At 37.4% G+C, this 23,257-nt stretch overlaps 4 protein-coding genes and 1 non-coding gene across 9 annotated transcripts; 3 read left to right on the forward strand and 2 right to left on the reverse strand.

Annotated features, from left to right (window-relative positions):
• Positions 1 to 2,063: 2,063 nt before the first annotated feature.
• Positions 2,064 to 2,135, forward strand: TRNAE-CUC. Its single transcript has one exon. It is a non-coding gene; the product is annotated as a tRNA-Glu (tRNA).
• On the forward strand, positions 2,116 to 8,139 carry LOC120004817 (negative regulator of systemic acquired resistance SNI1). Of its 3 annotated transcripts, XM_038854127.1 has the most exons (15): positions 2,121 to 2,458; positions 2,559 to 2,625; positions 2,761 to 2,854; positions 2,952 to 3,020; positions 3,149 to 3,238; positions 3,825 to 3,896; positions 4,861 to 4,942; positions 5,023 to 5,072; positions 5,256 to 5,447; positions 5,518 to 5,588; positions 5,688 to 5,757; positions 5,972 to 6,037; positions 6,189 to 6,341; positions 6,888 to 7,015; positions 7,704 to 8,139. In XM_038854127.1, exons 1-15 carry the CDS (start codon positions 2,350 to 2,352, stop codon positions 7,774 to 7,776), a joined length of 1,386 nt encoding a protein of 461 aa, XP_038710055.1. In that variant the 5' UTR covers positions 2,121 to 2,349; the 3' UTR covers positions 7,777 to 8,139. The 3 variants fall into 3 exon arrangements, with proteins under 3 accessions (XP_038710057.1, XP_038710056.1, XP_038710055.1); XM_038854129.1 differs by lacking the exon at positions 7,704 to 8,139 and having other exon boundaries at positions 2,116 to 2,458; positions 6,845 to 6,981; XM_038854128.1 differs by lacking the exon at positions 7,704 to 8,139 and having other exon boundaries at positions 2,116 to 2,458; positions 6,841 to 6,976.
• Positions 8,140 to 8,867: 728 nt separating this feature from the next.
• On the reverse strand, positions 8,868 to 12,014 carry LOC120004862 (D-aminoacyl-tRNA deacylase). The gene is made up of 8 exons (XM_038854189.1): positions 11,834 to 12,014; positions 11,653 to 11,744; positions 11,485 to 11,551; positions 11,351 to 11,381; positions 10,809 to 10,949; positions 9,328 to 9,353; positions 9,155 to 9,213; positions 8,868 to 9,078 (listed from the first exon to the last, which is right to left on the reverse strand). Exons 1-8 carry the CDS (start codon positions 11,987 to 11,989, stop codon positions 9,069 to 9,071), a joined length of 582 nt encoding a protein of 193 aa, XP_038710117.1. The 5' UTR covers positions 11,990 to 12,014; the 3' UTR covers positions 8,868 to 9,068.
• Positions 12,015 to 12,700: 686 nt separating this feature from the next.
• LOC120006176 (apoptosis inhibitor 5-like protein API5) lies at positions 12,701 to 18,616 on the forward strand. 3 transcript variants are annotated; one of them, XM_038856110.1, is made up of 17 exons: positions 12,701 to 12,860; positions 12,979 to 13,101; positions 13,205 to 13,366; positions 13,635 to 13,734; positions 13,851 to 13,916; positions 14,742 to 14,839; positions 14,929 to 15,003; positions 15,175 to 15,324; positions 15,576 to 15,641; positions 15,743 to 15,808; positions 16,110 to 16,220; positions 16,419 to 16,508; positions 16,610 to 16,716; positions 17,218 to 17,332; positions 17,418 to 17,483; positions 17,571 to 17,674; positions 18,045 to 18,270. In XM_038856110.1, exons 2-17 carry the CDS (start codon positions 13,000 to 13,002, stop codon positions 18,268 to 18,270), a joined length of 1,704 nt encoding a protein of 567 aa, XP_038712038.1. In that variant the 5' UTR covers positions 12,701 to 12,860; positions 12,979 to 12,999. The 3 variants fall into 3 exon arrangements, with proteins under 3 accessions (XP_038712038.1, XP_038712039.1, XP_038712037.1); XM_038856111.1 differs by having other exon boundaries at positions 12,722 to 13,101; positions 16,422 to 16,508; positions 18,045 to 18,616; XM_038856109.1 differs by having other exon boundaries at positions 12,723 to 13,101; positions 18,045 to 18,616.
• A 346-nt stretch (positions 18,617 to 18,962) lies between these two features.
• LOC120006175 (glutamate receptor 2.9-like) lies at positions 18,963 to 22,468 on the reverse strand. Its single transcript, XM_038856108.1, has 5 exons — positions 22,092 to 22,468; positions 20,715 to 22,003; positions 20,169 to 20,475; positions 19,702 to 20,087; positions 18,963 to 19,611 (listed from the first exon to the last, which is right to left on the reverse strand). Exons 1-5 carry the CDS (start codon positions 22,405 to 22,407, stop codon positions 19,105 to 19,107), a joined length of 2,805 nt encoding a protein of 934 aa, XP_038712036.1. The 5' UTR covers positions 22,408 to 22,468; the 3' UTR covers positions 18,963 to 19,104.
• Between the last annotated feature and the right edge of the window lie 789 nt (positions 22,469 to 23,257).

The raw sequence follows: 23,257 nt of genomic DNA on the forward strand, positions 1-23,257 counted from the left end.
GGTAACGCGCCTAGGCGTGGCGCGCCTAGGCGCACAAATTGTGCACGCCCAGGATCACTCCTGCACGCCCAGTCCAGAGAGTTGGACTTGAATTTTAAGTTGTGCACGCCTAGGATTGCGCCTAGGCGTGGTGCGCCTAGGCGTGAAAACAACGCGCCTAGGCGTGAAAAGCAATTTTCTGGGGTGTTTTAAGTCGCGATTTGTCCGAGCTGCGGGGGATTTTGAGACCTAGAACAGATTTCTGGAGAGCGAAAACAGAGGGGGAAGGTGATTCTTGGAGCTAGGAGGAGAGATTCTTCAACTCCACTTGGATCTACTCAACTCATTGGGTTTATTCATGCCTTTCTCATATATTCTCTTGTGTTTTCCTCTCATTATGTGTAACTAAATCTCTTGTGCCAAGGCTAGGATGAAGCCTTGGGTTTGATGACTTTGTTTATGACTTGATTTACATACATATGAGTTGATTTGGGTATAAATCTTGTGTTTCTATGTTTGATTGCAATTTCTTCATGCTTGTGGTGTTTGGCCAACACTTTAGGTTTTTGGATGAAATTGTTTGGAGAATTTGCTTAGACAATAATATGTCAAGTAGATTATGCTCCTTGAAACACTTGATTATGAATGTGTCTCCCTTTAATTAGGTGACAATTTGTATGAATCCTAATCTCCATAGAACTCCATGAATTCCTATGCATGTTTAGACCAATAAGATGGCTAGAATGTATTTAGGAATATCCGACCTAGACCAATAAGATGGCTAGTAATCGATTTTAGGAAGATTTGGCTTAGGTGCGCTAAAACCGACTTAGGTACGGATTCGTTATGCCCGAATTAGCAAATGTGTGCGTGAATTTGTGTCATCGCAAGTTATTTCCCAAGGGGGATTCCAAAGCCTTGGTGTTTATCTCATTTGCATTAGTTACATCCTTATTCAAAGAAAATACCAAAAATACTTTACTATTAGCTTGTTTTAGTTTAATTACCCAACCCAAACAATCTTGAGTTGAACTTTACTTTTGTTTGCATTGTCCATATATACATACAAATATACATTTGGATTAAACATAACACCGTCCCTGTGGATTCGACCCTTGCTTATCATTGTGCTGTAGTCGCCGACTAGTACACTTGCTAGTAAGGTTAATTTAGACCCAACAGAGGTGTACTTTTCTCGTACAAATCCCTTAATAGTTCATGCATCTGCAAGTGTATAGAAATATGATTTGACAAATCTACATTAACATTGATTCAAAAGTTTTGATCAAACTATTGGTAATAAAAAGACCAAATCCTATGTTTTAAGTCTTTGAATACACCATCATTTGGGAGTAGGTGGGAATTAAGCGAAGAAAAATAAGGAAATTATCAAATATAGAGTTGCTTGTTTTGATTACAACACTTTGGTCAAATTCCCTAATAATATGAAAATCAATTAACAAGTACGAGATTTTGTATGTGTAGCTAGCTATAGCAAACCAACACCAACTCCTAAGATTAATATGTTGTACCATTTGACAAGCATGTTCACATGCCAGGAAAGTATGTAATAAAAATCCAAGTTGCATTCCACCAAATATTTTTATTATCATTATAGTCAATTAGTCATCCGACCTTTCCACCTATGATTCACAAGTTAGTTGTCATTTTTCTCATGTTTTTTTAAAACCGATAATAATACTGTACAAGTTTATTTTTTTGTACATCCGATATGAGCATAAACTCGGACCATCAAACTCACGCACACATAAATTTTACACTCGATGATATGGTAAATTGGGCCAAAAGCGTTAACACTAAGCTACAACCAAGGTACATATATGACTAGAAAGTAGGGGTGTTTGCGGTCGGTTTTTTATCGGTTCGGTTTTTAGTGGAGAAATGTGCAACTTTGTATTATAAAAAATCGACCAATCATTTCTGTTTCGATCCATTTCGGTTTGGGCGGTTTTTTTGAACAGCTCTACTAGAAAGAATGTGTTAATGTGCATATCCTATGTGATCAAAAAAAAAGTGCATATCCTATGTAATCAAAGCCTAATATGTTTTTTACACGCAGCATATCCGTTGTAGTCTAGTTGGTTAGGATACTCGGCTCTCACCCGAGAGACCCGGTTCAAGTCCCGGCAACGGAAAATCGTTTTTATTTTTTTTTCCCATAATTTTTTTTGTTTATTCAGGACTTTAACACGAATACACGATCACTCGAGCAACAGAAATAAGGAAAAGGGCGGGAGGTGGAGAAAAAAGGTCCCGTTTTCGATGTATTCTTTTCAATTTTAATAGCTCTACAATATGCTGTAGGGGAATTAGGGTTTTTTCAAATTCAGGAAAGGAACAAGATCGAGGATGGCAACTCTAGGCCAGAGAAGAGCCACCATAGTAGCCATGGAAGAGAACACCTTGGCTATTCTCGATTCCGCCGAAGCTAAAGACACACAAGACGCTAACGATGACAGTGAGTATTTACTCCTCAGATCCGTTCGTTTCCCAGACAAAGTACATAACAAAAGTGAGCCTTCTGTTGTTTTGTTCACTATTTGTTTACGGGAATTCAGGGATTGCTTATCTCAATGCCGTTCGCTTGGCTTCAATTCTTGCGGATAGTCCATCGCCTCCAACAAAGTAATTTACTGAGAAATTTGATTAATATATGTGTGTGCGGCGCGTTTCTTCATTGTGTGTATATATATATATATATATATAGGTATAGTTCTGTTTACCTAATTACTAATTTGATTGAGGAATTTGGCGGTAAAGTAAAATGGCCGAGGCAGTGTTCCAGATTCTGAGGGTTGGAAAATCACTGGAATCAATAATGGAAAGTTTTCGGCTTCTAAATGAGTTAGAGAATGTATGTAATTGCTTCAATATTAGTGAATTCTTATTAATTTTAAGCTTCAGTTTCAGCTAGGTTAACTTACCTTGTCATTCCAATTTTTCATTGGTAGTGTTACCCGCCAGCGTATGTATCAAACATGGACACATCTGGATCACCTATACTAGTGGTAGTTGAAGAGGTATCATAAACTTTTCTGCCTCCCCCACCCTGCTGCTGATGTTAGCTACTAAGTGTATACGTTGCTTGGTTAGTGTGGATTTAAGTTTTCATGGTTATTGATACTTATGCAATGTTGTTGCATGTTAGGCATGGTCTCCATTCGGTTTTGGCTCAGATGTTGCTCGTAGTGGCAAGGAACCTGCTGCAGAAATCCCACTTGGACCAATTGATGCCTCTGTGGGTTTGGTTTCGCCCTCCATCTTGTATTTTCTCTTATTGTCTAGGTTACACCATTATTTTGAAGGTCTAATGCTCCTGAGATTGCATGTATTATTTTTTTGTATGTTTTGTCTTTTTATAGTGGATGATACAGCTGGAAAAAAAATTCTTTTTTTGGGAAGAAAAGAAGGGGGCAGTAACAATAATACATTCGAAGAAAAGAAGCATCAAACAGCATGCACATGCAATTGATGTTTTTCTTTCGCTTACAATAAGGCGCCAATTCTGTGAAACCTTGAAAAATAATTCACAAACAATTGATCTTCTCATACTTCTCTTTTTGTTATCGATATTGTTAAATTTTTTATGGCAATGCATGGCAAGATATGTTTTCCCTTTGGTTAGAGTGTCTTGCATGTTGGTATAAATCAGATGATACAGCCTGAATTGTTTTGCTATAAAGAGATACTAGTTTTTGGCCATTTTGATGTTCTTTTGACGAGTGTTCTCCTCAGTTGTCATATATACTTCAGATTGTATGCAAAACTTGATATCGGTCGTTTTCCAGTACACCCATTTTTCTAATTGTATCTGTCAATGTCAGGGCTTTCATCTGTTGATTCAAGGCCTTGTTGAAGTGGCCGATGAAGCCAATTTTCAAGCATTGGATCTGAAGGTAGTTTTTTTTTGGCATACTCTGTATATCTTTTTTTTATCTAGAACATGTGTATGTGCCTATCTATTGATTCCATTTGCTTATGATTGGTTATAGCTCTTAATGGCAAATTTTGACCAAAATTTATCACTGAATTCCAGATGAAGTCTTTGATTTACCTTTTGTATATAGAATGTGAAATAATATTGGTTCCCAACTCTTACATACCCAAACATTTTTCAGGAATTTGGAAAAAAAAAAGAGAATAAAATTCTATTACGGTATTATTGTAATTTTTTGAATGTGAAAGACCCTGATGAAAAAAGAACAATGGAACTATTAATACATGCTTCTGAAGAAAACTTTTGCAGATAAGCATATGCATGCATTCCTTCAATTGTACGTATGTTTGTATTATGCATCTGTCTGTATTTGGAAATATTTACCGCTATGCCTTATTTTGCATCTATCTTTTAGCTCCTGATTAGGTTGTTTGTTGACTTCCACTTGCATTAAAAACTTTGGAAGAACTGTTGGACTCACTGAAATTTGTCATTTGAACTGTTTGAACAGCTGCCAGCCTTATGTGTGTACCTCATGCATCAAAATTATATGTCACCAACACCCCTCCTTCTCAGTTTCCTTAAATGTTGTCTCTCTTCCCATGTTTAACGTTGCAGTTTATCTCATGCTGGATTTTGCACTCTGAAACACTCTAAAATAAGTTGTGTATTATTTCAGAGTACATAGGCATTATCTTTAAGGGTGATTCCTTAGCCTTTTGATAAGGTCACTTCATTGCCAGTCTTGGAAACAACACTCTCTGCTTTGTCGGGGGGGGGGGGGGGGGGGGTGTAAGGCTACTAATGTCTGATATTGAGCGATAAGATTTAGTATGATTTCTTGTTTCGTAGCCTTAGAGTTCTATTGTTTCACTTATACTTGGATTATAGTGCTTCTTGGTTATTACTCCATACTGTTGCAGGCTATCAGGAGGATGTTACTATTTCAATATATCGTGAATGCTCTTAAAGGGGATTTTGTCCCACGTAACTGTGTGTATAAAGGTGACCTAGTGATTTTTTCCTGCTATTCTGAAAAGGTTTTTTTAGATTAAGAAATTAATCTAAGAGGTCTTAAATTGCAGATACCATGAATTGGAATCTCCTAAGGGAGTCCTTGCTCAACATGCTTCTGGTATGCAGGCCTTGTGTTTGGTGGAGTCTGTTTTCTCTGAGTCTTGTCATTAGTGACGCCTTTAAATCAAGAGCCCAAGAGTTCTTTGACTTCTAAAGTTTTTGTGTTCCATCTCCTGCAACCATTATTTTTTGTTAAGTTCTGGCAAGATATGAGGTTGTCCTGATTAGATCTATTTTCCAGGGCTCAAGAAGAATAATCTACAAAAATTTAATGAAGGATTGCTTGTCCATCATGTGTGGATTTCAAATCAGTAATAATTTTGAATGTTCTGAGAATCCTGAAGCTGCGTCTGGTGATGATACTGCTTTAGCAATTGCTGTACTCGAAGCCAGAAAGAGTACTTGTATCGCAATGCAGAAGCTTTTAACAATAGTAAGTAAGAGTATTCCTTGGCTTCTTAAAGATATTTCCATTGTAATTCTGGTTTTGTTGACCTGTTCAGATTATGGAACTCGATATGTCAAAGAACAAAGCAGAAATGCAAGGTTGTACCACCAGAGCTGATGGTGTGAGGTTTGCTTGTTTTCTTATTAACTTATTGTTGTCAAAAGAGCAGAAATCAACCTTTTATTAGTTGGATCGGAAAATGTGACTGGATTTTTTTGGGTACAGAACTCCACTGGTGGAAATAATTCTGGATGAGCTAACTTATGATCAAGATATGCTTTCCCAGTTTCTTCAGGTATTCATCTCACTATACATATGCGTATGCATATTTCTACCCATTCTAGGTACAACTTCTTTTCAGTTGTACTGATGTTCCTTGTACTTCTGTCTTACTCGAATAGCATTTGCTCTTTATTTGGAGTGTCATCTCTAGTTGTTCATTTAGTTCTTAAAGCTGTCCAATAAAATAATCAGGCTAATTTTCTGTCAATTACGAGAACCATTTGCAGGTCTTTACTGAACCTAAGTGGAAACTGGAAATAATTCTGCGGTACTTTTCAAAATATACTGCTAAGGTATTTAACACTTGACCTCTTATCTGTATTTCAATTTTCAATTATTTTTAATCATTTTAGAGTGGCTTTAAAGAATTTAACACAGATTGGTAGCAAAGAAATTACCCCCTTTTGATAATAACTTCATTGATAATTTATATTATATTTGTAGCCTTCTGTTCACACTCGAAGGTCGAATGGCTGTACAGATGATGTAACATTCAATGGAGTTTTGAGGCGCTTAATGGATAGCACCAGCTCGAGAAATATTATAAAGAAAATTAGTACTGAAGTAGTTCAGTTGCTTGTAGCACATGCTTTTCAGGTGATTGTTCTTGTTTTTCCATATTTCTTCTCATTTTCCTTTGTTGTTTCTTCCTGCCTTTGAGTTCCATCTTGTGGCTGTATGAGTGTAATTTTCTATATTGGTAGTTGACACAGCTTATTGTTGCTGAAAAATGTTTTTGCATATTCAAATAGCCATAGAAAATAATTTTATATAGTTTAGGACTCCAATTCAGGAACTATTACCATAGTCATAAGGTTTTATTACAGAGGAGAGTGAGACACTTAACAATCTCAACTATGGGGTATTCATTAATGTAAGCATATTTTTTCATTTGAAAGCCATTAATGTAACCATGTTATCTAGGAACTCCATAGTAACTGCTCAGAATATGTAGTATAAATTGTCATGATTAGGGATCTTGCTAATGTATAAACTATTTAGTTTGTAAATTACTTTTTATGCAGCTGTTCTCCATTTACTGTTACATTTATACTGGGTTTCCTGACAAATTTGTGAATCCGACTTCCTGTCAAAGCTAGGTTTGACTTCTCCAATTCAACTTCTTTGATTACTCTCTTACAGGCTCATTTATCAAGGTCTTGTCAAAACTTCGATGGCATAAATGATTCTGATGAGGTGAAAGCCACCCCTCTTACAGAGATATGCAAGAATTTAGTTTCTGCTTTTAGAAGTTTGAGGAGAATGGATGAGTAAGCCTCTTTATTTCTTAGATATCTGCGCTCTTTTGCTTATGTTTGCCTTCTTCTGTGATGATAAATATATAGTTAGTTATCATTATAAGTAGGACATTACATTGGCTTCTTTTATGAACTCTGAGACCAGCATACCATTTTCACTTGCTTAGAAAACTTGCTGGTTGGCACGAATTTAAATTAAACAGAATTCTTGTATTAGTGCTGTGCTGTTTTGTTGTTCGAACTGATTCTGTGACAAGATCTTGAATGTTATCAGCAGTCAGATTTTTAAGGACAAATAATTTCTTGTCCTTACTTTGAAATGCAACCTACAATCTGTTTCTTTCATCATCAAACAACTAAAAACATTTACTTGTCTCAATTCAACCTGTAACTGTTACCCCGAACCACTTTATGTCATTCATGCAACCAATAAAGTGCTTGGGGTTTAAAATTTTCTCTTGTCATGAAGGATTTTGTTGATTAATCAAATGAGGGGTTGGCTATGTGTACTTGATATCGGGATTTAATAGAAATGGGGGGAGAGTGGTTTCAGTGAGTTGATAATGTGCTAGCTGTTCATACCTCAGTTCTCATTATACTTCTTTTGCTACTTATTACTTATTAGTCATTGGATTTGACTTAGAGGAAAACAAACGTTGCATTTATTGAAATTTATTTCACATCAGATATCTTGTTGCAGGAAGATGGATATCTTACCATTTGCAAAGGAAGCACTTTTTACAGCAGCAACTATCCTATCACCAAAATCATAGGGCCTTAACAAACGGTTGCGTATTGGATCACTCATTTTGGACGCTGGTAATCTAAAGGTAACTTGATCTATGTCATTTGTATCTACATGTTAACTTGAATATCATTTGTATCCTATCAACAAAAATCATAGGGCCTTTCTTGTTTAGTAATTGGTAGTCTTCTAAGCGGGGCGCTATCCCTTATTATTTATAGTCAATATAAAGTGTCGTCCATTGATATTACAGGTTTAGGATTTGATGTCAACAAGAACCCAACTAGTAAAATGAAGCAGGTTTTTAAGTTTGTTTGTATTCCGGTAGGCATGGCATTCATTTTGTATTAGAGTTTGGTGCATAATTAAATGATCATTTGGCCCTTTTCTATATTTAGCAATACAGTTCCTATTTCCTAAGAAACAAGAGATTAAAATACCATAGTCAATTTTTTATTGGCATTATTGTGACTCATTAAATAATGGTTAGAGCACTATTCTAGTGTTTTTTCATTTAATGTAATGGTTAATTCAATCAGTTGAATGGGGCAAAGGGGTTTGAGTGCAGGTTCATAAAAGGGTGTTAATTTAGTTATGCAAGCCGTTCGCTACCCCAACCACCCTCCCAACTTTAGGAGGCCCAATAAGCCTAACACCGAATTGGACCGAGCCCATAATCCGGATGGACATGACCACTATTAGATGCGCCTTGGAAGTTGGAAGATGGTGAAAAGGGAGCCCAATTACCAGGAAACGCTCCCTTGGCCAATTGTCATTGGGCCACACATCTTGCCGTCTGAATTTTTTTGGCAATTTCGATTACTGAGCCCATCAAGGCCATTCCTAGATCAACAATCAAGTTTGCACGTTCCAATCAGCGGTAAAGGTTGGTGGTTGCCGGAATGCAGGCCATTAATTTATAATTACAACGACTCCTTTCTGAAATTCCTATCACGAGGTCCATTCTCACCCATGTTCGCCTCTAACTGTGGCATGGTCTTTTCCGCAGCAAACTCAACCTGCTCCTGCTCATCCCTTACAAATGCAGCAGACGTAAACAGCTAAACTCTCTACCTGTTTATTCAGCTGAATCAGTAAAGAGACCACACATCCATGGACACAGCAATAATAGCATGCCAAAACAAGATTTTCACTTCTTGTCAGAGAATCAGTTATTCAGTTCATAGTTGTGTCTAAATAATTTACCAACTTGTAATACATATAACACCACAATTACAACGCTGGATCCAAGCCAATTTAACAAATTTGAATATTATGCTACTTCGGCCTCATTTCAATCTTTGAAATGGTTCAATCTTCTCAAGTGAAACTGCAAACAGTAATCATCAAAAAAAGTGTGTAACAACATATGAGACTTTGAAATCCTCAAGAACAAGACAGCTCACTTGGATGATTGTGATGAGTCTAGCTGCATCGTGACTGGGCCATCATTTACCAAATTGACCTTAGCAACAGTGGAGAGGAGAGTCAAGAGACCATGTAAGGAATCATTCACAACATAATATGATAAGTACTTCTCAAAGGGTGAAAATGAAATGAGTGAGTGTGAGAACCTTACCTTCATCATTGCTCCAAAAACACCATCTGGGTAAAGACAGTAAAAGAGTCAACAATCAATAACTTATTTCAACCAAGAAATGTAATCATATTTTTAGCAGATTTAATCAAAGATAGTAGGAACATAGCAAGTTGTTCACGCATTGAAAAACATCACCTAACAGAGATGCCTGCTCTCCCCGAATTATAGATCTTATTTTTACAACCTCCATAAATCCAACATGATTGATGCCAATGCATCAATCAAGGTACAAGGCTACAAAGCATGCAGATCCAAAAGTATTCATTACTTGTATTTGAAAGATCAAACAAGTGTCAGTAAAAGAAACAAGTATTGACCATCTTATGTCCTATTCCTTCAATCAAAGAGGAATCCATGCCCAGAACATTGTGCTCACCAAAACGTCAAAATATGCATCCAAAAAAAGAGAGAGTTGCATATTCAAGCTACACATCCCCATATCCGTTGGAAGTGCTACTTCAAGTTTCACTCAACAAACAAGATATATTTGTTGAGTTCAAGAGACAAATTGCTCGTTAAGAAGACATAATCTGCCTCCATGATATAGAAGAGATATGTTTTGCATTTCGTTTCAAAGACACTATGTTCCAAAGAAACAGGAAGAAAATGTGTGAAAGGGAACCAATAGGATTCTGGGCATTTATAATTGTGGGAGACGAAGGAAAGTACAGCCTCAATTAAGACGGGTGTCTCACCGATTTCTCAATGCAAGTTTCTTATTAGCCGTAAATACAGACTACACTAAAAGAAAAGCTTCTCTGCAATTCTTCAGAATTACAACTCCGACCAATAGCACACCAGGGAACAGATGCAACCAAAAAAAAGGCCTCAAGATCTTAGGAAAACACTCAACACATTGAACGTGAAATAGTTTTACCAAGAACAGATTGTTCCATCACTGTAGCCGAATAGCTACAGGGGTATTTTTCTGAAGAGTGACAGAGTAAGTCAATTATTATTCATAGACTAATAACTTATTCTGAATGATGCCTCACCAATGCAGCCACTAATATCCTACCAGGGGAAAAACATAAAATATGTATTGCGTTTCTACAAAATTACCACAGTCACACAAGCGAAATAAATCCATGTGTAGCTAGGACATGTAGTAAACCACAGTCTTTACCGAATTTCATGAAATGTGAAATACATCACAACAACACAAAACATTTTCCGCAAGATGTATATGTTGAGATGCAGTTTCATATGTTGCCAATTTCATCTATGTACATGTTGGCGATAGATGGCTAGAGGCCAAAATGGTCAATGTGCAAAATGCATAATAGTAGTGTCGAGTCTAATAACATTTAAGTGTAGATTCAAATGAATACTGTCATCAATATACTTATTTACCAAATTGAAGGTTCCTTATCAAGTGAAAACAACATTAGTAGACCACATCCCATGTCCCTTTCTATTTGGAAATTGGATATGTCGTTCACCATATTCTAACTGAGTACCTTTTATAGCATCTGTCTTGTAAGATTGTTGAAATTTATCAACCAAAGAAGCGTAGAACAGCTTTGCCTTCCCTGGTGGCATTGCCACATGAAAATCCGGCTTGTTACCCTTCAAGATTCCATACAATGTAAATTGACTGACTGCGACGTGCACCATAATTAGAAATTTAGAACTAGACAAATGACATAACTTCTAGAAGAATAGCAAAATTTTCCCATAACAATATAACATATCACACCAAAATAACTTTTCAGAAAACAGTCTTAATTCTCATATAAAATAAGAAGCATACTAACAGATTACAACAGTAAATTTGGAAAAGAAGGTTTATGATATTCACGACCCAACTCCCAAGCCAACACTAAAATTATCCATACTGAACCAATGCATACGGTTATATGTGTTGTTGCCCTATTTGAACTGCCAACCAACACAATAGTTGCATCAATCTTAAAATTGCATTCAACATAAAAGTAACATTGTTTTATCAGTACAAAATTCGATTAAAAAAAAATAGTTATTGCCTCTCCTTAAAAAGTACCTAGTAGAACTTCATAATTTCTCTGCATCACCTGCAAAACGCAGCAAAACCTCCATTTAGCTAGAAATACATTCACACAAAACAAAGGCAAGTTGTGTACAAGTACACAGAGTGAGAGAGAGCAGAAGAATTACATTCTGGTCCCAAGATTTCCCAGTACTCTCATTAGGAAACAATCTCATGCTCAATACCTTACGGCATCTGAAAATTTCAAAAACAAGAAACCAATCACTATAGTAATTCATCATACGCACATAGACACAAACATATGAGCATCTACATAACAATGGAGATGATATTACATGTAATCGGCATCGGAATCGGTGTCGGACTCGTGAAGACCGACGAGTACGAGGAGGCCTGGCCCGATTTCCGATACGATAAGCCCATCGACCTGGAGAGTTTCTAACATGCGCCGGTGATGTGCAAGACGAGAATCAGAGTGAGCGAAACAAAGAGAAGGAACAGGTCTTGGAGACTAACCTCGACACTCGCGGATGCAACTCGTTGCACGACGGCCTTCATGGCTCTGACTTGCTGCAGTTGAGGTTGGCTGCCGATTCTTCTACCCAAGCTTCTGTGGTTCTGGACTCTGCGTATCGCGGCAGAGGGAAACGGAGAGATGGAATGCAACAACATCACTTTTTAATGTGGACTTTTGTTTTTAAAAATCATTTGCTATTTTTTTTCCCCTGACAAAAACCACCTTATAAAAAAAAAATTGAAATATATATATAACAAAAAGGCCCGATTTAATTATGAAACAAAAATGGAAAAAGTGAGGCTGTAAGCCTGTAACCCTCCACCAAATAATATTTTATTTTCATTTTTTTTTTTGTTATGAGTATTTAAGAGTTATGATTTAGTGTTCATAATTTATGATTTAGGGTTTAGATTTTAAGATTTAAGATTTTTTTTTTCAAAATAATCTGCAATATAATATTATGATGATCCAAAATACTAAATAACACAAAAAATTACTGACGAGAAGTGGCTCGGGTTGCAATCAACTCGGTTAGACATACGTGTGCTTGATATTCAATTTTAATGAGAAATATATTTCGTATTTAAAAAAACTAAAAAATATATAATTTGAGGGAAATTTGGGATACAGCCTCTACCCGCAAAAAAATTAGCTCTGCTCAGCAACACTGCTCGAGAAAACTTATGGCAATGCTGATCCAATGTCCAATGGGCTGACAAGGATTACTGGACTTTCTCCACTCTAGATTGCTCAAGTTTGCCTAGGCCCACCGTGCTATACTCATTAAATGCCCAGCCCATTAATTTCCAAAATCCAACCCACAGTGATATCAGATCATTACTTGTAGGAACGATGACGTTTGGACTCAGTCGATAAAGGTTGTTCTCGAACCCGAGAACGTAGACCTGTTGTCCCTTGACAGAATCATCAAAACCCTTCGTTGAGTCCTCAGCTCTCTGACTCTCTCTATCCACTCTTCCATAGTTCCATTCCTCGACAGTATCTTTCCCTAAGCTCCACGATCTTGTACTGCTCCTAATACTGCTTTCAGTCTCTCTACATCTGTATTTATTACTCCGACGGAAGTTCGAATCAAGTATTACTCATATTGTTTGTTGATATATTGTTTGAATTTCGCTCTCAGCTCCTAAATCCAGCCCTAATAATGGTCGAACAAAGTGAGGAGGAGAAGCGAATCGAGGCCGAGCAAATCGAGAAGCTCTACGAGTTTGGCGAGCGCATCAATGAGGCCAAGGACAAGTCTCAGGTCTCCACTCTAGGGTTCCTTTTCTTTTTTCGCTGTTGTTGAATTGCTCAAGAAAAAGGGCCTGTGTTTTGATAATGTTAGTTCGGTGGGGGATATGGTGCAGAATGCCCGTGACTACCAGGGAATTATCGAGGCTACCAAGACTAGCATAAAGACCAAGCAGTTGGCGGCGCAGCTTATTCCACGGTTCTTCAAGTTTTTTCCCGAATTTTCCAGCCAGGCCGTGGACGCTCATCTCGACTTGATCGAGGAAGGAGATACACATGTAAATACTCTTATATGCGTTTTTCAACAAACGTAGTAGGATTATATTTAAGTTGTAATTTTTTGTCTATAAAGTTGATTGTTTTAGTGTGCTGAATAATTTAATATATATCTGAGTATTGTGTTTTCCTAATTGATCATAGTTGATGCATTTTATTTTTGCAACTTAAGGGATAAATAAAATAAATTTTAGTAGTGATTTTGTTGTTGATTCTGCACTTTTTTTTTGTAGCATGAGATTGAAACTTGCTTTCCCCTTTGATTTTCAGGTGCGAGTTCACGCTATTCGTGGGCTTCCCCTCTTCTGCAAGGATACCCCTGAGTATCTTCCAAAAATTGTAGACATTCTTGTACAACTCCTTGCAGCTGGTAATGTTTCCCTTCTTTCTCAAGTTTGGTTGGTTCTGAATTATGAAATATATATATTTTTGAATCGTGTTCCTGATTCCTGATCCCTGATCCTGATGTTGGCTTAATGGTTTTAGAGGAATTTTTGGAGCGAGATGCTGTCCATAAAGCCATTATGTCCTTACTGAGACAGGATGTGAAAGGTAATTATGCTTTTCTGAAGTTAGAAGGAAAGAGTTTGAATTTAACCCTTGATGCATATGTTGTCTGGTTGCCGGCACACATGCTCTTTTTTATTTTCCCGCTTTCATTGTGAGAAAAGTGATGCATCGTTTTGTACCAATTATTCTCTGGAAACTTGAACACGAGATCCTGTTTCTAGGATTGAACTTGTGACCTCCAGGTTGTACCCCTGCATCTATATCACAGGGCCACATGTTCGTTGGTGTTAGGCTCAACATGTGTAGTTTTTAATTTCTATGTGATACTTGGTTGCAATGCTTATTTCTTAAAGCAGTTCCTGCATGTAAGGAGAGTTATTTGGTCTATGAAACTTGTTTATGGCAAGTATTCATGAAAACAGCACAAAACTAATTTCGATTTTCATGTGGACGTTTGTAGATAATGGTGTTTTGTTGTAAGAATTAAATTGTAAATGTAAAGAAATCTGAATGCCGATTTACATCATAATTGTCAAATTTTGACGTCCTCCTATAAATTATGATGTCTGCAATACATAACCTTACTCCTTTTTGTGCACCTGATTGGTGCCCCTTGTAATAAATGATCACTTTCCAGAAGAAAAGAGGAGAAAATGAGGTCTTATCTGGGCTTTAAGATTTAGAAGACGATTAAGGGCTTGTTTGTTGGTTTGATGTACATGGTTAGAAGTTTGTTCTCTCCTTTACACAGAAAGAGAAATTCAATAGAGGCTACAACCTACTTGATATGCACGAGAAATGCATCAAGCAGCAATTTTTTTTCTGGGGTTCTTATGTCTAAGAAATGTTTTCTTCTTGTTGATGCAGCTTCTTTGTCTGCCTTGTTTAAGCATATTGGGAGTGTTGATGAACCGTCTACAGATGAATTTATCCGTGAGAAAGTTTTAAGCTTTATAAGAGATAAGGTCAGGAGATCAACCTGTACAATCCTTATCACTATCTCTTATCATACTTCTTTTTACACCTGATGATGGGGAACTAAATCCAATGACAGGTTTTCCCTCTTAAATCTGAACTCTTGAAGCCTCAAGAGCAAATAGAAAGACATATAACTGATTTGATAAAGAAGGTATACTTTTGAATTCTTCTATTCTAAATTATGTCTTTATGTTTACAGTTTTCTGAATGTTTTTTCTCCGTGGAATTTTGAATTGTTTAGTCAGTGGATGTTAAATGTTCTGAATTGCTTATGTTAGCGTACTTGAAGATGCATGACTAATTTGACTTAAATCCCCTGCAGAGTTTAGAAGATGTTACTGGAGCAGAATTTAGAATGTTTATGGACTTCTTGAAAAGTTTGAGCTTGTTTGGAGAGAAAGCTCCCCCTGAGCGTATGAAGGAGCTTGTTGGGATAATTGAAGGTCAGGCAGATTTAGATGCGCAATTCAATGTGAGTTCCCATTACATTGTACTGGTTTAACGAAAATTTAGAAATCTTAAACCCATGACTACTTTGTTATGCATTGCCTCAAAAGTATTTGTATGTTCATATATAGAGGCTTAATTCAGGTCATTTAAACTATCAGTCACACTTAAATGTCAATATAGAATCTTCTTCTTCATTAGATCCTCTAACTTGGATATTTTGTAATATTATTTGAACCATTAATCATGATATAATTTATTTGAATGGCTACACAGGTGTCAGATACGGATCATATCGACAGGTTGATATCATGCCTTTACATGGCTCTTCCATTCTTCCTGGTATTTGGACTGCATCCCATGATTCTGTGTTAAATGATTAACTGTACGTGGTATCTTATTTTCCTCAACTGACTGCTGCCTTGCCCTTTGATTGAGTGTAGAGGAATGCATCAAGCAGCAAATTCCTCAATTATTTGAACAAACATCTTATACCTGTTTTTGATGAGGTAATGTCCCTTCTATGTGTAGTCTTACTTGTGTGTGTGTGTGTGTTTGTTTGTTGTAATTTTTAGTTTAACTTGTTTGCTTCGCCCAACATGCAACTTCCGTTTCTTCTGAAAAAAGAAACAAAAATTTTATGCATGATGCTTCTACTTCTTCCTCTTGCATGGTATTTATGGTGATTCTATTCTCTATTTCTAGGAGATTCTAATCTTTATATACTGCAATTAGCCCCTGCGGGTGTAGAGTCACTTCTTTGTTCTTACCTTCTTATGAAAAATATTCTAAGGATGCTTCTTCCTGTAGCTTCCGGAGGAACGGAAACTTGATTTACTCAAAGCCCTTGCTGAAATTTCACCATATACAACGCCACAAGATTCACGCCAGATTCTTCCGGCTGTTGTTCAGCTACTACAGGTACATAAATTAGCGTTCTGGCTGGTTGAATAATATATTGTGAGCTTTGATGTGGCTGGGCATGTTGTTGCTATTTTTCCTTGTATTATTATTATCTGGACATTCATTAATTAAGAGTTTCAGTTACTTTAAAAACAAAAAACACATCTTTCATATTTGCATAAATTCTCTGTGTTCCATGCTATTTTTCTTTCTCAGAAGTATATGGCTCGGAAGAAGACTGGAGAAGAGATGAATTTTACTTATGTGGAGTGTTTGTTGTATGCGTTCCACCATTTAGCTCATAAGGTAATCAGCTTTATATATAGTTTGTTTGCTGATCCGCTCTAGGGTAAGTTACTTAGTCACTTACTTTTGCATGGTGCTTATATGATTCTGTTATTGTACAGGCTCCAAATGCGACCAACAGTTTATGTGGTTATAAGATAGTGACTGGCCAACCATCAGATAGACTTGGTGAGGATTTCTCAGAGAATTACAAGGACTTCACTGAGAGGTAATACCTTGATTAGGTTTCTTTGTTTATTTTTTTCTTTACGACTTGCAGAGAACCACATCTCAAATATAGCCTACATGAAACTTAATTGTTGGCATCGCTAGCCAATACAGTATAGGAAGTTACAGCACTTAGATAGTTACCCTGGAGATATGAGTATACCACAGTTCACATTGGATGCATTTCAGTGTAATTTTAATGTGATGGAACGGTCAACACTTGCTCTTTGGTGAAGCTAAGAGGCAGCAAGATCTTGCCTTTTCCAAACAAATTGGATGTTGATATAAGATCTTTCATGATCTCCGTCTGTTGTTTGGAATGTTAGCTATTAACATATATGCTCATGTTGTCATGTATATTATATGTTAATATCTAATATTCTTTTTCTACTCTCCTTTTTGTACTCTTTCCTTCTAAGTTCGAAGAATGATATTTTTACATAATTTATTGTTGTTTCTGGAACATGGCTTTTTAGTTGACATATTTGTGTTGATTATGCAGGTTGAGTAACGCAGAAGAACTAACTAGGGCTACCATGAAAAAGTTAACCCAGGGAATGGCTGAGCATAGCAAAGCAATGGCAGCAGCTAAATCTGATGAAGCAAAGGATAGCATCGTGAGTTGATTATTTGGATATTTTATAGTCTTTGCGAGGTGTAACTTTTAACTATATTCTTTGATTTCTTTCATTTAACGTGCAGAAAACTCAAAAACAGAACACCACAACTGGGCTGCGAACCTGCAATAACATATTGGCAATGACAAAGGTGAGATGTGAATGATTTTCTTTTAATAAAGTATTCTTGTATGCCTGTATGTCTACTACAAGAACTGATTATTATTTAATATTTCAGCCTCTGCATTCAAAAACGCCTTCATTTATCGGAGACAAGAGTGTCAATCTCTCTTGGAAAGAAGCAGTGAAACCTTCTGTGTCTTCCACCAGCACTACTGTGGGGTACGTGAAATGACTGTCCCTCTACATATATATCTGTGCTTAACGTTTTTAATTCTGTTTTCCCTGCTCTTTACCTTTTTTTTTTGTCATCCAATGATCTGTCGTCTGTGTGTTTCATTTAATGTGATTGGTTTGAGCTCTGCAAACATATGATATTATTTTTATTTTTGAAGAGTGTGCATTGCTGTCAAAACAGTTTCTGAACTTTTGCCAGCTGTGGTTGGCGATATTCTTCCTTCATCATATCTGGAAAATTGGATAACTTTATTAGCATTTTCAGACATGAACATGATGTTCTTACATTATACTTGAATTAATACCAAGTAGAAGGAGTTTGATATGTTCTTATTCTGGTGCACCTTTTGGACAGAGGGAAACGGCCTGCTGCCGCTGCCAACGGTTCCGGTAGTTTGGGCAAGAAGGGCCGTGGAGCTGGTGGCATGCAAAATCAACTTGTCAATAGGGCATTGGAAGATATTTCTCATGGAGGAAGGCGTGGTGGCAGGGGCAGGGGCAGGGGCAGGGGCAGGGGCAGGGGCAGAGGCTGGGGTGGACGCGGAAGAGGCTTGGGTGGACGTGGAAGAGGCTACTGGTAGATTTGATTCATGTGCACACAGGAAGAACAGAGTTTCAAAAGAGTTAATATGTACCACAAGAATGGAAATAGAAGTCATGTACTAAACTTTTCTGGGGGAATGAGATTTGATACTTCAGAGGCAGCAAACCAGCTTTTAGATTTATTGCGAACTAACAACAACGATTAATTTGGACTTGTTCTAGTAGAATGGCTTGGGATGGGCTTTTAGCTTCGGATTTAGGAATCGCTTCATGCTTTGCAGTGGGATTATGCGAGTCAGGTTTATGTAAGATGAGGTGTGTGGCAAAATTCAATGTTCAGACGTTTTGAATGTTTTTCCTGTCATTTTGACTGTTTAGATGAAACAACTTGTCCACACAGTATGAAGTATGTTGGTTTTCTTCTTTATGAAGGCAATGTAAGAAATAACCCCACCAAACCCATCTTCAGCAGGAAAACTAAATCAAAATCTGACGGCATAATCGATTGCAGCTTTGTCAATTAACTATATACCAAATACATTGAAGTAATTTTTTTTAAAAAATTATTGGAATAGGAGGTAAGGAGGCTTGAAATTCAAGACCTCTATAAGATACAATGCAAATACGCATATATGAGTATTATCTGAGTTATTCGTAGTTTTCATATTCAAGCTTATTGAACTATGGCTAATTGAGCTATTCGTAGTTCTCATATTCAAGCTTATTGAACTATGGCTAATTGGCTATACAGATATTATCCTTAACGTGGCAGAGTTAATATACAGTACTCGTCCCCTACAAAGTCTAACAGTTATGTTAAATGTGTTGACTACAAATAATGGATAAAGACATTGATCTCTGGTCTATTGGCTCTAGAATCTGGTAATCTGTAGCATTTGAAGATCAGTTGGTGAGGAGACCCTATTATTCTGTGGATTGCTGTCAGTATTTGCATCTTCCGAACTCCTGGATTTGCCTTCAACCGTATCTGATGCTTGACCTGGTGCACCATCAGTTCTTGGAGTTTTAGAGTATTCTCCATTAACGATGAAGCTTGCAAGCCTGCGCGCTGTCTTCAAAATACTTTTCTCACTTGAATTTGCACCACTTTGATATGCTTGTTGATGGCGTCGAAAAGTTATCAGCAATCGAGCTATAAAGATTAGCACACAGAGAGAAGAAGTAATGCCGGTGATAAGGTAGAGACCCCAGAAGCTGTGGAGGCTCAGACTCTCAATATGATCGTCTGTTCCGTTGGCTGCACACCCCGTTGTGGAGACAAACCAGGTTTCTTCCAATTCTTTAAGTTTTCCATTCTCTGATAGCTGTAAAATGGCCCTGGAAACGTCGGTGGCTATTGGGGACCCTTTCTGGAATGCCTGCAAAGACAATGTGAAGTGAGAAAATCTGTTTTCCTGATATGAAAATGTGATATGATGTCTAAGTTGCAATGAAACAATTTTGCTTACAAAGGCTAAGCCTCCAAATCTATAATGGTCTGTAATGGTTGCGTATTTTTTGCAGTTCCGGCTCATGAATACTCTTGCATAAGGCAGCTCAAGAAAGGCTGCATCGATGCTCTTGCTGTCAAGTTGGTCTCGATAGTCGTCCTCGCTCTTAAAGGTAATGATGCTATCTGGTTCTATTCCGAGTACTTTGTCCAGATAATTTTTCACGAATGATTCATCATCACTGGCTACTTTTAGGCCGCGTATGTTAGAATCGAAACTTGGCTCCAGTCTATTTACAGTAAGCAGTGAAGAAAGACTAGCAGTGTAGCTTGAGGTTAAGACAAACACAACTACCATCCACACCACGATCACCGCTCTGGTGAAGTTGCTATGAACATTCTCCTCTGCAAAGTAAAAATACAAAGCTTTAAAACGTAGCAGAGTAATGTAATTGGATTAAGATTTCTGATAGTACTGATACTTACTCTGAGCAAAGAACAAAGAAGAAGAAGTGAACCAAAGTACACTGCTAATCTGATTCTTCCTGCTGGTGCCTCCGAATTCAGGATTGGATCGGTGTTCCAAGAACCAAACAATCAACGTTGTGTAAATGAAAATGACAGCAGTCATTATCCACATTTTCATGGAGAATGGCTTCAAAAACATCCAGTTTGATTCTACCTTAGCTGGAACTATCATTGACAACCCGGACTCCATATATGGCTGCGTAAACTCCACGATTAGCGATCTATCCTCCAATATGGTTATGTCACCAACGGCAGCATCATATTTCTGCCACACAAATCAACATCAAAAGAAAATTAAACCATTAGAATGGAATCTTTGATCAGAGTCAAAATAATGCTGCTGTTATCTGCTACAGAAGTCTATTAGTCATTGAGAAACCATTAGAAAAGTCTTGCAGAACAAGTCCCAGAGACTATTCCATGAGAAATTTCAGACCTATTTGCAGCATGTAATTTCTATATGACAGGAAAAAGTAAATTGTAACTTAAGGATCAAGATATTACCTTGTTATAGACATCAACAACTAGATCATCGTAGCTTCCTTCGTGACTCACAAACTCATATGGTAGATGATAATCCAATACACCAATCACCTGCTTGAATAATTCAATGCAGAAACCATCATATTTTATCTCCCCTGATTCTTCACAAGTAGTCTTCACAAAGTTATCAAATGTGAGTCGTGTTGGTACTCCAATCCTCAAAGGCTTCACAGCAGTAGGAATAGCCCATCCTTTCGGAGCGCGGGTTAGATCCCCAGGCCAAATCACTGGACCTGCCAGACCTCTTGTACCATTAGCAGCTTCACCATTTTCGCTTATTATCAGTGTTCCATTAATCGAAAACCCTGATTTCGGCACCCAGAAGTCTAGTTCCTTGTATTTCTTTCCAATCACATTTACAATCTTCAACTCCGGCATAGAGGATAGCTGGCCTGACCTGAAACTTATTTCGCCACTCAAGCCGGTGAAATTGGTTGATAAAATAGTTTCTAAGAGCATTTTTGAACTAGTAGAGTTAGTCATTCTCTTCACGGCCCTTGCGACAGTAATGATGCTATCATAAGCTCTTAAAGCATGAATTCCTAACTGAAAATCTTCTTCTTCCGGATAATTGTGCCAGAAGGTATTCCGGAATTGAGTCCTCAGTTTTTTGTAAAAGCGACTATTGTCATCATAAGAAGTCTTGATTCCTAAAGCACCTTCCATGGATGAAATAACAGAACTATCAACAGAGTCAAGTAAATCTGTAATGGTGTCTGTGACTATCCACACCGATTCTCTCCCCACGAGCCCCATCTTCTTTGCTTCTTTAAACAAATGAGTTGTTGCAGGCAATGATGACTTAAGAACTATAAAAACCCGAGATTGCACCTTCAGTAGCTTTATTAGCTCTTCTTGTATTGCTTCTTTTGGATTAGACAGTAAAGCAAATGGTGGAAGAACCAACCTGTACTCGATCTCCAAACCATTGTTTTGCAGTGCTCCAGATAAAACATCTAGCTTTCCAGAACTACCACCATACGCGTCGTCTTCATATATAACCACAACTCTTCTCCAGTTGTAGGATTGAACAATAGATGCGATACATCTCATTTGTTCAACACCATCTCCAACCATTCTTACCAAGTAAGGCCATCGAACCGGCATTAGCGGTGGTGTTGTGGCTGCTGAAGCAAGAGAAATAATAGGAATCTGAGCCGAGCTTCCAACATCAGCAACCAGAGCTGCTTCCTCCCATGTTTCCATCCCAATAATCACCTTCACTTTGTTCTGTTTAATCAGATCCCCAGCTGCAATAAAAACCCAAATCAACAAAATTAGCAGAAATTATTAGTACAAACTAAAAGAAAATATTGCCCTTAAATTCTTAAAACCAACCTGCAAAAGCAGCTTTAAGGGGTCCTCCTCCCACAGAGTCCCTGATGAAAAGTTCTAGTTTGTTGTCTTTGGAGTAGTTGTTGAAGTTTTGAACTGCGATTTCCATTGCAGTTTTCTCTTCTTTGCCAATACGAGAACTGAGATCAATGATTGCACCGATGGATGTGATACTGTTGCTGCTGCCGCCATCGATGGCGGCTCCAGCTCCATGTGAAAAGAAGAGACACAAAAGGAAGCAAGCTCTAGAAACCGAATTAACAGAAATGGAAGAGGAAGGAAGTTGAGGCTTGACAACGTAGGACGAAACTGTACACATTCTGTCTGTTAGTTTAGTTATCTTGAATAAGAAATTATACTGTTGTGGCACATATATACATATGGTTTGTGTAATAATACCGCGTGAACCAACACAGTGGTGGCTCGGTTGACAATCGACTGTGTTAGATATATATGTGTACTCAACGTTCGATTCTAATGAAAACATATTGTTCAATGGTATTTCAAAAAAAAAATAATACCACCTCGAATGTTGTAGGCGAGACCTAGAGTTACTTGGTCCTTGGCGCGTATATACTTTTCTATTGGATTTGTCTACGGGGGCTAAATCAAACTGGGATTGGTCTACGGGGACTAAATCAAACTGTCAATCCTTCTTCGAAGACTGAAAATATTAGTAATTTAATGAACCGTAGTAGACTATTAGTACATGAACATGCGTAGTTTGTCATGTGTTAACTTCAGCTTAGAATTCAAACTTCACCAAATAGTCTTGGAGGCGATTAAGTTGGAATGTCAAAGTTTCAAGAGGTCAAAGCAGATGAAGCTGCAAGAAACTTTGGCTTGGGAATTCTGTCGAGATATGAACTCCGACTTTTCTCTATAGATAAATTCACCATCACATCTTTTATTACATGCTTGTTCAACCCATAGAATATAGATAGTAGTGCATATGGAAAGAGTAAAAGGAATAACCAGCTAGGTTTATCCATGTTGCCATATTTGTTTTTCTCATGATGGAAAAAGCTCAGGAATCTGAATCAAGTTGAAGGGTGAAATCAAATATAATGCTACGTTCACCAATTACGTTGGTTTCTATGTGTACAATATCGGATCGAATTGATATAACACAACTGACAGAGAAGCATATAAGTAAGGCTTAGTAACTC

This window comes from Tripterygium wilfordii, chromosome 9, assembly GCF_013401445.1.
Source record: "Tripterygium wilfordii isolate XIE 37 chromosome 9, ASM1340144v1, whole genome shotgun sequence".
Taxonomy (NCBI): Eukaryota; Viridiplantae; Streptophyta; class Magnoliopsida; order Celastrales; family Celastraceae; genus Tripterygium; species Tripterygium wilfordii.

Excerpts from the sequence above, each read along its gene's own strand:
- LOC120004817 (XM_038854127.1), top strand. The coding sequence starts at position 2,350 with ATGGCAACTCTAGGCCAGAGAAGAGCCACCATAGTAGCCATGGAAGAG. Across the intron at positions 5,758-5,971 it reads TGCTTTCCCAGTTTCTTCAG|GTCTTTACTGAACCTAAGTG; the intron begins GTATTCATCTCA and ends AACCATTTGCAG. Across the intron at positions 6,342-6,887 it reads TTGTAGCACATGCTTTTCAG|GCTCATTTATCAAGGTCTTG; the intron begins GTGATTGTTCTT and ends ACTCTCTTACAG.
- LOC120004862 (XM_038854189.1), bottom strand. The coding sequence starts at position 11,989 with ATGTTGTTGCATTCCATCTCTCCGTTTCCCTCTGCCGCGATACGCAGA. Across the intron at positions 11,552-11,652 it reads GATTCCGATGCCGATTACAT|ATGCCGTAAGGTATTGAGCA; the intron begins GTAATATCATCT and ends TGAAATTTTCAG. Across the intron at positions 11,382-11,484 it reads GGAAATCTTGGGACCAGAAT|GTGATGCAGAGAAATTATGA; the intron begins GTAATTCTTCTG and ends TGCGTTTTGCAG.
- LOC120006176 (XM_038856110.1), top strand. The coding sequence starts at position 13,000 with ATGGTCGAACAAAGTGAGGAGGAGAAGCGAATCGAGGCCGAGCAAATC. Across the intron at positions 15,325-15,575 it reads ATTTAGATGCGCAATTCAAT|GTGTCAGATACGGATCATAT; the intron begins GTGAGTTCCCAT and ends ATGGCTACACAG. Across the intron at positions 17,484-17,570 it reads ACATATTGGCAATGACAAAG|CCTCTGCATTCAAAAACGCC; the intron begins GTGAGATGTGAA and ends TTAATATTTCAG.
- LOC120006175 (XM_038856108.1), bottom strand. The coding sequence starts at position 22,407 with ATGTGTACAGTTTCGTCCTACGTTGTCAAGCCTCAACTTCCTTCCTCT. Across the intron at positions 20,476-20,714 it reads TTGTTGATGTCTATAACAAG|AAATATGATGCTGCCGTTGG; the intron begins GTAATATCTTGA and ends TTTGTGTGGCAG. Across the intron at positions 19,612-19,701 it reads GATTTGGAGGCTTAGCCTTT|GCATTCCAGAAAGGGTCCCC; the intron begins GTAAGCAAAATT and ends TTGTCTTTGCAG.